Genomic DNA, 17379 nt, shown 5'->3' with positions numbered 1-17379 from the left:
CTTCCTTCCTTCCTTTCTTTCTTTCTTTTTAAAGATTTTATTTATTTATTTGACACAGAGAGAGAGAGAGACCATGAGAGAGGGAATACAAGCAGGGGAAGCTGGAGAAGGAGAAGCAGGCTTCCAGCTGAGCAGAGAGCCTGATGTGGGGCTTGATCCCAGGATGCTAGGATCATGACCTGAGCCAAAGGCAGAAGCTTAATGACTGAGTCACCCAGGCACCCCCTGTCTCTAATTTCTTACTGTCTTGCCAATTTTGGGAAAAATGTTTTCTGTGTTTTATCTAACATTTTAAATCATTTTCCATAGAAAGACTGGCCTAAATAATCTAGCCCACTGTATAAAATACTAAATTCAGTTATTATTCCAATTATTGAAATTCCTTCAATAATTAAAATTGTTTCAATTCAGTTATTATTAATAAATTCAATGATCAGAAAAAATGCCAACTTATCTATTTCCTTTTAAAATTCATCACATTTTCATTATGACTTTGGACCAAGCCTTTAATCAATTCTCTTGTTCCCAAGAGTCAGACATTGGTGATTACATCTTAAGTATGTCTTCCCCTTCCCCTAAATATTAATAGGAGGCTTTTAATTTTTGTGATTATCCTGTTACAGATTTTTTTGGTATCCTCTGTTCCTTTTTTAGAGAACCAAACATATATATGCCCACACAGCATTATGATCATCACTCCCCTGGGACCTTTGTAGGGTTTTTAAATTTGTTTTGTTTTTGACCCCTGGTGTTACTTCTGATTATTTTTCATTAAACAAAAACAAAAAACAAAAAACAAAAAAAAACAGAAAAATAACCCAGAAGTGACTTCAAAGTGTTGTAGTGTGACCCCCTACTCAGTATATTTTTAAACTTTTTATACTGATCCTTTGAATTCTTACTGGCTTCCCAACTTTGATCTTTAGAATAAACCGACTTCCAGATGTTACAAGAATATATGCAGTAGTCCACTTGCATGATGAAAATAGCCATGCATAAAATTTATTCTGTAATTTGGGTGAATATATTGACTTTCCTGTCCATAAGCTGTGTTCCATCTTAAATTGGTATATAAATGTCTACAGTGGCTCTCTCATTTCAAGTTCCTTGCTTCCCTCTCATGCATCTTTCTTGTTCGTCCTTCTGCCAGTTGAGCCCTATTAAAGCAGAGGTGTGTGTGTTGTTGATAGAGGTCTGTTCCTCTCTAACTCCTGTTGGTATCCATCACAGCCCAAAGTTGAGGTTTTATTTTGAGCACGAGTCACCCTGAAAATGTGCTTCGTTGCTTTAGCACCCCATAAAAAGGAGCGTACCTGGTCCAGGTACTGTGTGGTCTCCATAACCTTCTAGATGGAAAGAACTTTGTTTTATAGATCCTAGGGAATGCCACGGAAAGCCTTGTTTTCTTCCGTCTTCCCTACTGGAATCTTTATGAAACCATTGCTTTTGAACCTGTCCTGCCTTGTGCTTCCTGTTCTAGCCTCCCTAAGGCCATTTTAGTAATAATCATGGTCATACCCTAGATTCTGCCCTTTCCTTGTTCGTAATTTTAGAATCACGCCCCAACATCCTAGAGAATAGGCCACTTATCCCATTGAGCTTCTCCCCTCCTCCCTTGACCTGTCCTCCACCTTTTGTTCTCCACAGACTCTCAATCTATTTTTTTTTCATCAGTCAGTTCTAGTTTAAAGCCCTCTTTGAAATCTGTTCTTTCCTCTCTCTCTCATGTGAACCCCCTCCCTGCTGACTGGCTCCTTTTAGGAGCTCATGTCCCCATGAGCCACGAAGGTCCCTTCACAATAGACATTGTGGGAAAGGCAGATTTCAGTCCCCTCTGTGACCCCAATTCTTTCAGCATCTTCCCAGTATCGGAAGCAGCTGGTGCCATTCAGAGAAGGCAGAGTAGATTCTCTGTGATGAGAAACACAGGTCTGTGGTCAAAGGCTCGGGCAAGTTATGATGTTGTCTTCCTTTTCTCCCCCTGTCTGTCTTTCTTACTTGTTGTTTTGGCAGCTGGGAGGGCTGTGTGTGCCTCGCAGAACATTAGATCAAGCTGGTGGTTGGTGACACCATTACTGTTTTATTTTTTCCCCTTGGGAACAGTAGGTGCTTGCAGTGGTGTTCTCAGCCCCGAGAACACATGATTTCTCTTCCCCTGGGAGAAGGTTTCTCTCTCCAGTGCCTTTTTTTTTGGTTTCCCAGCTGGATCAGAGGAAAGAACGGAGGAGGAAAAGGGCACTTTCTCTCTCTCTCTCTCTCTTTTATGTTGTTTTTTCAAACTATTGACTCTCCACCTACTTTATTGGTGGGCCGAATCCTCTCGTCCCTGTCTGTTTCTGAACATCAGCCTTGGTTGCACAGACGTCCTCGGTCTTCAGCTTTCTGTCCCTCCGTACACAGCCTTAGAAATATCTAGATTAATTCTGTACAGATTAAGAGTGAGCAGGGTTCTGAAAACTGGTGCATTGACTACAAGAAAGTTGTCCCCAGGTAACATCTGTACATTGTAAGATCTCGAGACAGATCTTTTTTCTCTCATTCTGGAGTCTACTTCCACTGAGGATATATACCTCTTGAGTCTTTTTGGCTGCTGATTTTAAAATAAGTTCTTAGTTCAAGTCCTCTGGTTCCATGCCATTTGATGGTCATGCTTGATTTCTTGCCTTTGTCCTGGCTCATAAGCAGATTCCCAGTCCCTCTCTTTGCCCCAGACTTTTCTTGGCCTCTTCACTGCTTCTCCTGCTTTCCCCCAAAACCCCCAGTTAGCCTTCCCTGCTCAGCTTTGCTACTCAGGACAGTAACTTTTTTTGTTTCTCATAGGTTTTGGACAACCAGATAAAGAAAGACCTGGCCGATAAAGAGACTCTGGAGAATCTGATGCAGAGACACGAAGAGGAGGCCCACGAGAAGGGCAAAATTCTCAGTGAGCAGAAGGCGGTAGGTATAAGGAATCGCAAAGCCAGTTTTCCAAGGAGGGCTTGTGAAACGTGCCCAGAATCACACACCCAAGGAGAGTCCATTCCTGCTGATGAATTATTCTTCCTGTTTAATCCTGTGGAGTTTGTTGCCTATAGCAAGCCCTCTGCAACTCCTCATCTCCTAAAATCAGCAGGGGTGGTGGCTCAGGGTGGCCGACTTTGCCTTTCGTGCTCTTCTTTAAGGACTCATGCTGGTCTGTCATCAGCGTGGCCCTTCACAATGCCACCTGACAAGACGGCCAGTGGCTCTACATCTTTCTTACAGGCCTCCTTTCTCTGCGCTCTTGCCTTTCTCACCTGGGTAGGCCCGGGTTTCAGGAACTTTCTGCTCATAAGGTTCACCTGGGATTTTCATTCATCCACCCCTAGTCTCGGACCCCACAGGGACTCTGAGCCTCAGAATCTCAAAGGGGGGGTCCTGGGAAGTTAGAACTTTTAATCAGCACCCCTCCCATTCCTCCCCGATTCTTATAATATATTAGGTTGAGAAAACTTTGATGTAGAGAATCTAGGACAGTAGTGAAATCAGAGCCCCACGGGTGATGAGAAACAGAAGTTAGCAGATTCAAGTTAGAGGCTCAGGCAGGCCCAGGCCACATGCACGTGACGCAGGCCTGCTTACTCACAGAATGTCCAGTTCCTAAGTAGGTGCTTCTGTGTGGTTTTCACGCAGGCCACTTAGGTAGCGTGGGGATGTGTAATCTCTGAGAAACTACTGAGCACCACCGTCTGGGCAGTAAGGCCTGTGACCCTCAGGCTACAGAGCAGTTGACTCCCCTGGTACCTCTAGTCAGACAGCCTGAATTTCAAGGGGAGCCTTTGACCCTGGCCCCACGGCCCCCATTACTCTCCTTCTGGTAAAACCGTCTGTGTGTGAGATTTCAAAGGCCCTCCCTGTGTTTCAGATGATCAATGCTATGGATTCCAAGATCAGATCCCTGGAACAGAGGATTGTGGAACTCTCAGAAGCCAACAAACTTGCGGCGAACAGCAGTCTTTTCACCCAGAGGAACATGTAAGTACTCACGTGCCATCTGCGTGCATGATTACACATCGGTCTTCTCTCTGGGGGCAGAAATTTCGTTCTTCTGTCTGATGAAGCTGGAGCAGATTTAATTACTTCTGTAGTTTGTTCCAGAACCCTGTTCTACCTGTGTAATTTTGCCCTCTCTTAAGTGGTCTCATTCTGTCATGCCCTTTCTTTGGAATAGGTTTTCTCAAATGCTTCCAATTGCCATCAGATGACAGAGTGCTTTGCTCTCTGTAATGAGGGCTATTTATAGTTCGCTTTTGGAGAGCTGCGGGCCTTGTTCCCCAGACTTGCCTCCCATGATTAGCCAGAGGTGATCTTGTGTATGTCTGGTTGACCCTCCTCCGTCCTGCTGTTGTTAAGTTAGGCCCAGGGACATGAGGTTTGTAAGGGCTCCCTGTGTTCCAGGAGTGCTTGTGTCTTAATCTTCTCCCCCAAAGAATTACCATCTCTGGGAATCCCCCCCACCCTCAAATTAGGAACCTCTCTTCAGAGATCTTCTAAAACCTTCCCATTTTTACTTAAACCAACTCAGTGGGCCGCTTTTTGGTCTTTGAGTCTTTTCCAGTTTCTGATACTTGTGAGCAGTCTGGTGGGGCTTGGAGCAAGGTCTATGGAGAAGTGGAAGGAACAGCATTTCTTCCCCTCATTGCCCTTTTTTTCCCCGGGGAACCAACTCCGTGAGCGGTTGGGGCACTCTTGTACTCTGTAGAGGCCCCTTTCTGCCCCTAGACAGGCTCAAAGAAAGGGGGGGGGGGTCTACCTTAGGAAGGAAATGTTATTGTCTCTTGCATTCCCCTTGACCTTCCTGAATCCCATAGAGGAGGGCCTCTGAACAGTGAGGGCTACATGGGTTCCAGGTCCCCATGCTGGGATCAGGCACACGAGGCCAGATCAGGACAGAGCCCACCTGGGAATGGCCATGCCTGCTAACAGAGACACTCCTCTCACTCTGTTCCTGTCCGGCCCGCTGAGGGCATGTGCTCACCTCTAATGAGACTGTGATTTTTGCTTGGCTCCTCCACCACCCCCACCAGGAAGGCCCAGGAAGAGATGATTTCAGAACTCAGGCAACAGAAGTTCTACCTGGAGACACAGGCAGGGAAGCTGGAGGCCCAGAACCGAAAGCTGGAGGAGCAGCTGGAGAAAATCAGCCACCAAGACCACAGTGACAAGAATCGGCTGCTGGAGCTGGAGACAAGGTTGAGGGAGGTGAGAGTGAGGGGCCCTCGCCCAGGAGGATTCACTGGGGGTCGGGGGCCCCGAAACCTGCCAGGTGTCAAGCATCCGTCAGCATATACCCAAGAGGCACTGTGCGTGGTGGTGAAGTGTGCAGACCGGGCCACCCTGATCTGGGGGAGGATTCCACTTCTAATTCTTGCGAGCTCCATGACCTTGGGCAGCCTACCATCTCTCCGTGCTTCCGTTGCCTCATTGGCCAAATGGCCACGATGTGGGAGATCCCTCTGAGGGTCACAGGAGGATTATGTGCATCGGTGCTTTTGTCAAACTGCAGGGGGGCAGAGTGATTCCTCCCTCATCCAGATTTAGTGCAGGCCACGTGCCTGAGTCCATGCTCGGGCTTTAGTGCCTGGGATCCACCATCTGGTGGCCTGCTGACAGTGGCAGCGGTCTCCTAGTGGAAGAGAAGAGACAAATCACAGTTTTAATGGAAGGTGGTTCTCTTCAGAGACTTAAGGAAGCTGGGAAGGGTAGCCAAGTTTTGGGGAGGAAAGTTTTGCACATTTGGTGGCAGACACGCTGAGGGTGATTGAAGCTGTGCCGGAACGTGTACTCACTGAGTATTCATTAAATGCCTGCGGTGTGCCGGGCAGTAGCTTGTCTCTGTGGTGGCGATGACAGACCCCATCCTTGATGCTGGGGGCTGTCGCCTAGCGCACAGGGTTAGCTGGCTGGACAGAGGAGATTGGGAGAGTGGTTGCTGGAAGCGTGACATCACAGCTAGGTGGGAAGACAGCGCCTGCAGCCTAGTGGGAACTGGTCCGGGATTTGTGACGGAATTCTTCAGAGAGCACATGGTCTCTCGTAAAGGAAAAGACTGAAACACACAGAGGTCTGAGGGCTAAACCAAGTTGTGCTGGAGTGTGAAAATGAGGCCAGTCCTCCAAAGGACAGGAAAAAACCAAAACAGATGCATTGTCTTGTGTGTTTCAGGGCCGGTCCAGGTATAGACCCCTCTATTAGGATCATCTCGTATGTCTGTTGAAAGGCGGATTCCTGGGCCTCTTCCTCTCTCAGCGTTTTTGAATGAACTAGGATGTGGGGGGATGAGGGGAGCAGGGATCTGCCTTTTGAAAAATCTCCAGGTGGTTCTCATACTCCCACAACAGTGGTTCTGTTCTGGGTTGTCCAAAAGCCCTAGGTGGTGGTTTCAGTTTTATTATCCAGGCTATACTTTTACTGTTCAGTAAGTTTAACAACATTTCCCCGTAGTGTCAGCCTTAAGAGTGTGAGTGTAAATAACTGATTTCTTTGAGCGTGGGAACACCAACTAGCTGTTTTGCCTTCCCTTCCCACAAATGTCTCTCTTAGCTCGGCACCTGCCCTGCATCTGTCGCTCATCTGGGCAGCGAAAATGCCCCTGAGGGAGCAAGTTGTTTTTTTTTCCCTTGAATCTATACAGCTTGCCCCCCGACTGCTGAGAAAGGTGGCAGAGAGTTAGAATGCTGGTAAGAAGCTCAGGATCGTCATACTCCCGGGAGTTCTGGAGCTTAACTTTAAATATAACAAGGCAGGTCCACCTTCTCTTTGCTGCCTGCTGCTCCCCGAGACTGGGGACAGAGGATCAAGCCTCCGGTTTGATTCCCCTTTGAGGCTTTCCGTACCCTGTGCGTGCAGCGTGAGCTCTTCCTTAACTGGGGGTGTGGAGTTGCGCAGGTGCAGGGCTCTGGGGCCCTCCTGTCATTGCACAGCCTCATGCTCGCCTACCCCTGCACGACTCACCATTCCCTGCCACCCCTGGTTCTGCCAAGTGGCCTCAGGGGAGCTTTTTGGCTCACTGACAGAGTCGCAGCCTGCTCGGACTGCTGGCATTTTAATAAGACAAACAGCAAGCTGTGGACTCTCAAGCTGGATTTCCTGGGTTCGAAGCCAGCCCTGCCACCGTGGAGCTGTGTGACATTTGCTCAGTCATGTACCCTGTTGGTGCCACAGCGTGCCGCTGTGTAGGGTGGCAGCGACAGTGGCGCCTCCCTCTCTGTCTTGTTATGAAGGTGGAATGAGCTGAAAGAGTGCCTGGCGCCTTGGGAGCAAGGACTGCCTTGGCAGCTGTCGTGTCGCCGCCATTGTCGCTAGTGGGAGAGCTCAGTCTTGGCTTCACCTGTCACTGATTGGCCAAGGGCTCCCAGAGATTGCCAGCCCAGACCTTTCTCATGGGTCCTGACCCATTGTCCCAGTAGACATTAGATACCTCCACCTGGATGTCTCCCTTGCTGCTCAAGTTCAGTACGTCAGCAGGAATTTCCTACCTTTCTTCTTACACTGGCTCTTCCTCTCGTGTTCCCTGGCGTGGCAGAGGTCTCCCTGCACAGTTCGCCCGGCCAGAAGCTCAGGTGTCACCTTCTGTCCTTTGTCTCTTGCCCCACCTCAAATTAATCCCAAATCCTGTTGGTTCTCTAGGCTTAATCTTTTGTCTTTTATAACTCCTTGTTCTCTTCACCCTTATAGCTTTTGGGACTTGGGTGTCACCTTTTCCAGGGACCCTTCTCTGACCCTCCAAAATGGGATGGAACATTTCATTTGTGTCCCCAGGGCCTTGTGTATTTAGGTCATCACGTTGTGTACCTGTCGGCAGCCCCTGTTCGACAGTGAGCTTCCTGAGGGCAGCAGGTACTTCTTATTTGCTTGACATCCCCAATGACTGGCACAGAGTCCAGTGGCCAGAACAGCCTTGTCAGTGTTGGTTCGTCAACAGGGTCTCCCTCATCTCCATGCCTTTGGATGTCTTAGTTCCTCTGCTTGGAATTTTCTTTCCTATTTGCTGGTTTGGCTCCTAGAAATTCTTCAATAAACACATGCAGTGTTGTTCCGCCTTTACCCTCCACCGTCTTCCCTCTACATCCCCACATTTTCTGACTCTTACACTTGACCATGTATACGGTAATGGTTGGTTTTCACTTTTCCTCAGCTCAAGGGCAGAAACTTTCATCTTCAAATTCCTTTTTATATGGAAGTTGCTGAGTACATTTTTCTTGAATGGATGAAACATTGAGTAGATAGAAGGACAGATGGGCAGATGGAGGGAAGAATGATTCCTTCATAATGTTACATTAATGTGGGCTACCTAATTAGAACAAATCAGAGCAGGAGTATATATGTACGTATGTATTTAAAGATTTATTTGACACAGAGAGAGAGAAAGAGAGGAGTGCATGCTCAAGGAGAGGGGCAAAAGAAGAGAATCTTCAATGAGATTCCCCATTGAGCACAGGGCCTGACCCAGGGTTAGATCCTATGACCCATGAGATCATATGATCCAAGAGTCAGATGCTTAACCAACTGAGCCACCCGGGCACTCCAGAGCAGGAACATTTAAAATAAATTAGAATTTTCATCCCAATCGTAAAGAGGTCCCTGTTATCAATATGATGTCATTTATAGCTATTTACTTTTAAATGCTTTTCTAATAAGAATAATTGGCACAATTTTCACTTGGGAATCTTGGGTGGTTTTTCCTTTGAAGCCTCCCCAGACCTTTGAAAGTTTGGTTTGTACAGCCATTCTCTTACACGTTCTTGCTCCCGGTCATTTCTGAGACTTCTAAAGTCAGATCAGTTTTACAGCAGATCCGCTTTTCTCCGTCGCAGCCGGGCGGTGGGAGTTTGAATCCATGATCACACTGAAGATGTGAGTTGAACAGCCTGTTGTGTCTCTGCTAGCCAGGGTTAGCTCATCCGACTAGTGAGCTGCATTGTCTCCAGCTGGGGTCCACTGAGCATTTGTATGTGTCTCTTCCTGCCCCTGTCAGGTCAGTCTAGAGCATGAGGAGCAGAAGCTGGAGCTAAAGCGCCAGCTCACAGAGCTGCAGCTCTCGCTGCAGGAGCGCGAGTCCCAGCTGACGGCCCTGCAGGCGGCCCGGGCAGCCCTGGAGAGCCAGCTGCGCCAGGCCAAGACGGAACTGGAAGAGACAACAGCGGAAGCGGAAGAGGAGATCCAGGCACTCACGGTAGGTCGCGGACAGGTCCCTCCAGGCTCCTCCAGACCTCAGTTGGGACGAGTGTGGCACTGAGGAGATGTGCTCACTCAGAGAAATCCCAAGACAAAAAATCTCCCCAGAGATGATTACGGGCCAGAAAACTGGCTTCCCTGAGAATTCTCTTTCGTGAGAATTAGTGTTAACATCTGACCTTTCCTTAGCATGTTGGAAAAGTCCCTCCTTTCTTTAGGTATCTTCCCTCTTTGAAAAATAATTGTCATTAAATTTAAAATTTTAGTTTGAACCAGAGGTCATTTACCTGAATCTTCTGCTTAGTTTTCAGTGATCATTAAAAAAATAATAGTCTTATATCTTTGAGTCTTCTTCCTACCACATTTCTATTTTTGTACTGGTTAACCTCGTTTGCATTACATTTTTTTTTTTTTAGCTGTAAATTTTCCTTCAAGTCTTATGTATGCATCTAGTATGTTCTGGATGGAAAAGATTGTTCTGAATGAGAGATTCTTTTCTCTAAGAAGGACCTGGCTTCTTTGCTCTTTCTGAAACCATAGTTTAAAGAAGTAGAACTTGGTGGGTATGTGAGGGTATGGATTTAGACTTGGTTCTTTCTGGAAGTCTAAAAATATGACTTTGTCAGTTTCCCATGGTTGATTCCTCTCATGGGGACTGACCCAGGCTAACAAAACTGACAGTCTTACATATAAAATGACAACTTAACAACTCACAGTGGAAAATACAACCACCAAGTTGACTGGGATGCTATGGCTGGCTCATCTTCCCATTTTTTTTGTCCTTCAGAGAAGTCTCCTTAAAAACCTCATTTCTCTTAGAAGGCTGCGTGGTGGACCTGGACTTGGCACAGAAAACCGAATGAGTTTAATGGCTAGTAGCAGCCAAGCAGATCCATTGCTAATAGTAACACAGTGTACTTGCCAAGTGGATAGGCACAGTCATGCCTGCTGGTCAGGGTACCCTCTTCTGTGAGCAGGGCACAATGCAGCTGATTGGGTTTTGTGTTTTCTAAAATCAGGTACCTAGGTGGAGACCTTACTCACTCTGATTCATCTTGGATACGGTCCTCATTTCCATCAGTGAACATCTCTAAGCATGTAGAGTGGGGTTACTTCTACAGATGGCCATGAACAGTCGTTGCTTATGATTTATCCTGTTCAAAAGTAATGCATATGTATGTATGTTTTAAAAATGGTCTTATTCTTAGAAGTTACCTCCCAGTCTTGGTTTCGGGAAGCGCATTATCTGAACCGACTGGGAGCATGATCTCAGTGCCAGGGTCTTTATGGACTAGTCTAGAACACGGAGGCTTCCAGGATTCTGGGATACAGGGTAATTCCGAAGGCGTAAGTGCATCTCTGATTTTCCAGGACTTATGCCAAGGTCTGTTATTGATCACAACCTTAATTCCTCAGTGAGAACACTCACTGTGTGCTATGCCATGAGCCCCCAATACATGGTTTGGAAAAGAATCAGTCACGATATCTCTTTATTTATCCTCTGCCTTGTATCTTTCCAAACTGTTCTGAATCCATTTCGAAACAAAACAGTATAACAAGATAAAATAAGAAGGAAAAGGCCAAGAGAAAATAAGTCTAGAGAAGAAAAATATGGAGGTAGGAATGAAATGAATATAAAAGAATACATGCCAAGAAGGCGTATGTGCTTTCTGGAATTGGGTGGATGGGGAGAGGGACAGCCAGATAACATTTCTTAGCTGCTTAAGGAGGCATCTAAAATCGAGCTACTATTAAACTGAATGCACTGTATGTTAATATCTTCTTCCCCTGTTCAAACCAGCCACGCTCTGAAAGAAGAAGGAGACATCACTAATCTTATCCATACTTATGAGTCCTTGCCATGTGCCTAGTGCTGTGTCTTTAGCCTTTTTTCCCCTGGGGGTTGGCCTGTAATCCCTCAAATCCTTTTACTTCCGAGCAGAAGAGAAGGACACATTTATCTCACTGCTCTGTTGGAGTTGGGAGGGAGGGCGGTCAGCATGCATCTTATCCTGCCCATTCAGGAGGAGGAGGATATAAAATAGAGTATGTGTCACTGCTGTTTATCTGTGGGGAAATTAGTCTTTAAATCCTGTCTTGCTTCTGGTTGGAATGTGCTGTGTCTAATGGCTGCTGGAAGCCTTCACAGCAGCAAGTCACGACTTAATTTAGTCCGATGAGATCACTGCCTCAGAGCATCTTCTTATGAAAAAATAAAGAAACAAACCTCCCTGAGTCTAGAAACTAGAGCCCTACCACTCTTGCAGATGAAGATGCCTGGGAAAATAGGGCTTTTTCAAGGGAGGGCAGGAAAAAAAAGTCTCACTGCAGTTTTGTAACTTGTCATGCAAGAATCCAAATCCCATATCAACTTGCCTCAGTCCAGTTTTGAGGCTGTGGGTTTTCCTCTCCCCTCCCTTTGGTTCTGTTTTATAAACCTGGTTATGGACTGCATGCGGCTGGATGGCTTTGTTGAATTTGTGCTGGAGACTTTATTTTGCCGAGAGGAAGAGGACATGGCCACAGGTGCGGTACCCTGACTCTGTCCCATTGTTCAGGCCCCACAGAAATATCCGCCATATTAAATCAGTTGGATCTAAAATGATCAAGGAGGTTTGTGAATTTCTTAACAGGCTGATTTTATCATTTAAAAGGAATGAATAATCAAATGGGCTATTACTGCTGAATTTTAAAAGGCTGCCATCACCTAGCCAGGGGAGGGAGCACTTACCCTGGCCTCTGCCCCTGGAGCAATTAGATGAAGCACAGTTCAGTCAATGGTCTCCATTGAAGAAGGGTGCCCGGGCCCGCTGGGAAGCCGCTTGTGATCTCCTTGATGTTTTCTTGCTACCCACTCCTGTCCGTTGTATTTGCCTAGAGAGTCACTGGCCATCAAAAGCTGAGAATGCATCAAGGTGGAGGCCAACAGGAGAGTCGTATTGAAACAAAACGCCAGGCCTTTACAGTGCTTCATTGCCTCTTGGTGGAAGAAAGGATTTTAAGACTCCATCCCTTTGTCTAAGGAAGAGAATCGATTCTGCACACTGTAAAGCAGACAGATGTGTGATATGATACATCACTCTGGATCGGGGTCATAGGGTAGAGGCCCTGGGCGTAGTAGGCTCTGTGTATACCAGCATGGCCCCAGGACACTCTCTTCATGTCTGGGTCCCTGCCGTCATGTTCTTTTACTGATTTGGTTAAATGATTAATGCTGAGTAACCAAGAGTCTAAAGCTAGAGACACCAATGAAAGGAACCCTCCCAGCATGGTATGGCCATGGGTTCACAATGTTGTCCTCTGATTTGTTAAAATCATGAGTCATGCATACTCTGATTTGTTTTACATAACTATCAATGTCTGTATTTAATTAAGCAAGCCATTGGCACGATGAGCAAGATCTAAAATTAAGGCATAGGAGGTGACAGTCTTGCTTGGTACCCGTATTCACAGGGAAAGGGGTGGATGTGTGGAAGCCCGAGTGTCCTAGAACCCTGATCATGAATCCCAGAAGATGGTCAGACATCTAAACATTAGTTTCCTTTCTCTGGTTCTGCAGGTACTTCTCTCTCATCAAGACTGCATTATAATCCTCCTTTCTTTCTTCCTCTTGTAACTCTCTTTAACATTAATGAAGACATAAGTACTCCTCAAAAAACAGTGCCTTTCCAGTGTTCAGGATGCAGCTTGTGCATTCTCCCTGCCTCCCAACCCTAAGGTCAGCGGTTCTCAAATTGAGATTGGTGGCTCCCTGGAGGGTTCCCCAAATTCAGATTATTTTCATAATAATACTAATATGTCATTTGGCATTTTTTCATTGTGTTAGCCTTTGCACTGATGGTGCAAAGCAGTGTTGTTTTAAAAGAAATAAAGAGTAAATATTTGGGAAAAAAGTGTCCATTTTAATTTCTAAAGTGGTAAATATAGATAAATGTAATGCACATAAACAAAAGCTCTTCAGGGTCCTTTGAAGAGTGTAAATATTTATTCTCTGTAGCACCTGATACCTAGTGAACACTCAGATATTTCATTGAGAGTATCTAAAGACGATCTTACGCATTTTACTATCTTTATACACACTATTGTGTAAACTTTAGCTTTTTTGTGCCCTTGTTTCACAATGTATTTCAAAGAAACATAAAACATGTTTCTTGGCATTTTCTTGCTCAGATGAGTTCAGTAATTGTTAAATGCTTATAGAATTTCCAGCAGTCATAACAGGATCCGTTTTACATTTTGTCTACATTTTGACAAAATGTAGTCAGTAATAAGTCAAAAGCCAAAATGATGGTACTCCATTGCATTTTACCTTCAAAGAGGATTGCCATTTGATTTCAGTAGTAGTGCGATGTTCCTACTTTGGATAAATGGTATTCATGCCCCATTAAATCAATAAATCTCTCATGTTATTCTTGAGCATAAAGCAGATTGATTGGGGGGGGGGGAATAAGAGTCTGATAAGTTATCCATAAAAATACAGACTGATGATGTGGGGAGTTGATTCTTTTTTTTTTTTTTTTTTAAAGATTTTATTTATTTATTATTTGACAGAGGGAAATCACAAGTAGGCAGAGAGGCAGGCAGAGAGAGAGGAAGGGAAGCAGGCCCCCTGCTGAGCAGAGAGCCCGATGTGGGACTTGATCCCAGGACCCTGGAATGATGACCTGAGCCGAAGGCAGCGGCTTAACCCACTGAGCCACCCAGGCGTCCCTGGGGAGTTGATTCTTGATGATAACTTTTTATTTATGAGTCTGTGAGTCTGTTTTTGTAATTTTTTTTTTAAACCATTTTCCCAGTGCTCTTCATTCTTTTGTGTGGATTTATATTTCTGGTTGTCACTTTCCTTCTGCCTGAAGGACTTTCTTTACCATTTCTTACAGTGTGGGTGACAAATGCCTTCTGCTTTTGTATATCTGAAAATGTCTTTTACTTCACCTTCATTTTTGAAGGATATTTTTGCTGGGTATAGAATTTAGGTTGACAGGTTTTGGGGTTTTGTTATTGTTTTTTTTTTTTTTTTAAGATTTTATTTATTTATTTGACAGACAGAGATCACAGGTAGGCAGAGAGGCAGGCAGAGAGAGAGGAGGAAGCAGGCTCCCTGCTGAGCAGAGAGCCCAACATGGGGCTTGATCCCAGGACCCTGGGATCACAACCCGAGCCGAAGGCAGAGGCTTTAACCCACTGAGCCACCCAGGCACCCAATTGTTGTTTTTTTCCATTCAGCACTTTAAAGATGTTATTCTACTGTCTTCTAACTTGCTTTGCCCCCTCCCCTCCCCCTTCCCCCACTCATTCCCTGGTGAGGAATCTGTCTTCTCTTTGTTTTTCTATATATAACTTGTTTTTTTTCTCTGACGGGCTTTAAGCTTTTGCTCTTATTACTGGTTTTAAGCAGTTTGATAATATGGTTTAGCTTAATTTTGTGTTTCTTGTGTCTGGGGTTCCTTGAGCTTTTTGCATTGGTGGGTTTATGGTGGCCATTATTTCTTCAAATGTCTTTTCTGTCTGACCCCTATTCTCCTCCAGGGACTCCAGTTACATGCATATTAGGCAGTTCAAAGTTGTATCACAGCACATCGATACACTGTTCATTTTTTTAAGTCTTTCTTTCTGTGTTTCATTTTGGGTAGTTTCTGTTGCTGTGTCTTCAAGCTCAGTAGTCTTTTTTTTTTTTTTCTGCAGTGTCTATCTGCTGTTACAAATTTATAATATTTATGGCAAAATAGATATATTAGAGGATACATCACTGCTCTAACATTTTTTACTTTAGTTGTCTTATAGACCCAACAGAGACTAGTTTTTTTGTTTGTTTGTTTTGTTTTTTTTTTTAAAGAGAAGAATCACTTTTTCCCATGCCTTAAATTAAATTCTTCTTTGGACTTTCATAGCTAAGCTGTGGTGCCACAACCCACCCTATCTCTCAAGTCACAAATGTTTTCGAGGGCATCATTTTCCCTTCATTTTCCAATATCTGTAGCAAGTCTTATTACCTGTGTTTCCATCCACTTCTCTCCATCTTTTGCCACCATCCTACTCCAAGCCACCATAATCTCCTCCTTGAATGACAGCAACAACCTCCTCAGTAGTTTCCCTACTCCTTTATACCTTCAGTCCTGTTTTGATCAGTTCTTACAGCATTCAAAAAATGACAATCAGATCATTTCACTCTACTGAGAATCTCCTTTGGCTTCCAATTAATGGTATTTTGCTTGAAACCCAAACTCCATTCTGGGCATTTAAGATTCTTGGTCCCTGCCTGCCTCTCTACCATCATCTTGGGCGACTTTTCCCTTCTTTTGCTGTGCTTTAGCCGAAAATTGTTTGACCGCTACCCACCAAAAATACGTTTACCTTACAATCTAATACAGGGGAGCATCTATATACTCTAGTTCGTTGATTCTAAGGTATTTAAAATCAGGATGCATCTTACAGTCATATCTGTTATATGACTCTTTAGTCATGTGGACATAAAGACATGTGGACATGTCATAGTTTGGTCAACAGCACCTTGTTTTACTTAATGTCACAGTTTAGTCAACAGCACCTTTTACTTAATGTCACATAAAATTGCCATGGCTTATAGTTGACAGCATCCTAAATCTGATGAATTATGGTATTTGAAATAAAAGTTTCCTATAACAATACTTCACTATCCAGGGCACATCTGCATCCCACTGTTTTCTGTTTTATTGTGTTTATTCCATTTCATTGACTAAACCAAAACAAAACAAAAAAGAAAAAAAAAACCATTTGTCATGTTTGCCCTTGGGTCATAGCTTGAAGTTTGAAAGCTCTGCTGTAGCCATTCAGACCTTTCTTTTTTTTTTTTTTTAATCGAATTACGAAACCCTTTCTTGCTTTAAGATATTTGCCCTCTGCCTTTTCCTGTTCTTTGTATGGCTGGCTCCTCATCATATTATGGGTGTCAGTATGTCACCTCTTCAGAGAAGCCTTCCTTGATTACCCATAAGGTCTTTTCCATCCCTCTTTTCCTTTTCTCTTGTACCTTGTTTGTTTCTTTCATAGCATTTGTCACTGTTTGTAATTATGTGCTTGTTAATTTTCTCTCATTCCCCAGTGAATGATGGTAATTCCACCTATGCTATATGGCACCACAGGGTCTGGCCTATCAGGTGCACTCAGAAAGTCCTTGAATGTCAGCTGAACATTCTGAAATGCTGCTGTTTCAGAGCAGCTTTGCTTTGGAGAAGGCCTTCTTCTTACTTGAAGGTCAATGTCAGGTTTCTGAATCTCAGCAGCTTTTGATTAACAACAAAAAAGTCCCTGTTTGTCTTGGCTCTTGTCCTGTGTGTGTGTGTGTTTGTCTGCATGCATGTGTGTGTCTCTCAAGGAGTAGGCTAGGGAGGGGCCAACTGGAAGGAAGAGGGAAAGGTTAAGAATGGGGAATAAACAAAGAAACAAGAGTAAAAACTAACTCCTTGAATTTCTTCTTTTTTTTACAAAGCCCCTGGGCATTAATATGAATGTTAAGATATTTGTACAGGGTATGCATGTGTGCTCTAAGTAGTCAAGTGTTATCAACACAACATCATATATTCCTGTAACTTTAATTTCTGATGTTGGACATGACTTAATTAATTAGTTCTTTGAAAACCAGATGTTTGGGCAGCTGCAACAACCTTCTTGTCTTTCTAGGTAAATTGCTCTTTTCTTTATAAAACCCAAGCATGTAGAATTGTATCCTACACTATGAAAAATTTCTAATCGACTCCTTACCTTTTAGGCACATAGAGATGAAATCCAACGCAAATTTGATGCCCTTCGTAACAGCTGTACTGTAAGTATTAAATCTAAAGGTGATTAAAATAACACGAGACTAAAAACCAAGAGGGAAGAGCGAGCATTTCTTATAACATCAATTGACTCTTACAGACTCTCAGCCTGAAGCACGTAATGGGGTCAAACTGATTTGGAGTTCCTGAGCCCCAGCTAATGCCAGTTTCTTGGGTTCCTGCCAGTTTAAAAAATTCTAAACCATTCTTTATGTTTGGGGAAGGATGGTTGAAAAGGTGGAAATGGTTCTCATTGCATAGGCTTCAGTAGCTGCAACAAAAGTCCCAAGGCAGCTCCCTCCCCGCCCCAGTGTAGAAGGTTCCAAGGCTGGTCCCAGACACTGTGCAGACGCTGGGAGTGGTTGCCTCGCAAGGCTTCTCCAGCCTG

At 44.5% G+C, this 17379-nt stretch overlaps 1 protein-coding gene across 7 annotated transcripts in view; it reads left to right on the top strand.

The window, feature by feature from the left end:
* The window catches only part of CIT (citron rho-interacting serine/threonine kinase), a 166940-nt gene that overhangs the window by 99510 nt on the left and 50051 nt on the right, over positions 1-17379 (top strand). For all 7 annotated transcript variants that reach the window (XM_059408549.1, XM_059408554.1, XM_059408553.1 and 4 more), the window contains 5 exons: positions 2821-2937; positions 3884-3993; positions 5046-5220; positions 8996-9193; positions 16943-16996. In XM_059408549.1, coding sequence (XP_059264532.1) covers positions 2821-2937; positions 3884-3993; positions 5046-5220; positions 8996-9193; positions 16943-16996 — 654 coding nt within the window. The remainder of the gene's footprint in view (positions 1-2820; positions 2938-3883; positions 3994-5045; positions 5221-8995; positions 9194-16942; positions 16997-17379) is intronic.

Source organism: Mustela nigripes, chromosome 8, assembly GCF_022355385.1.
Source record: "Mustela nigripes isolate SB6536 chromosome 8, MUSNIG.SB6536, whole genome shotgun sequence".
In the NCBI taxonomy this organism is placed as follows: Eukaryota; Metazoa; Chordata; class Mammalia; order Carnivora; family Mustelidae; genus Mustela; species Mustela nigripes.
This window is presented reverse-complemented; position numbering and strand designations above follow the sequence as displayed.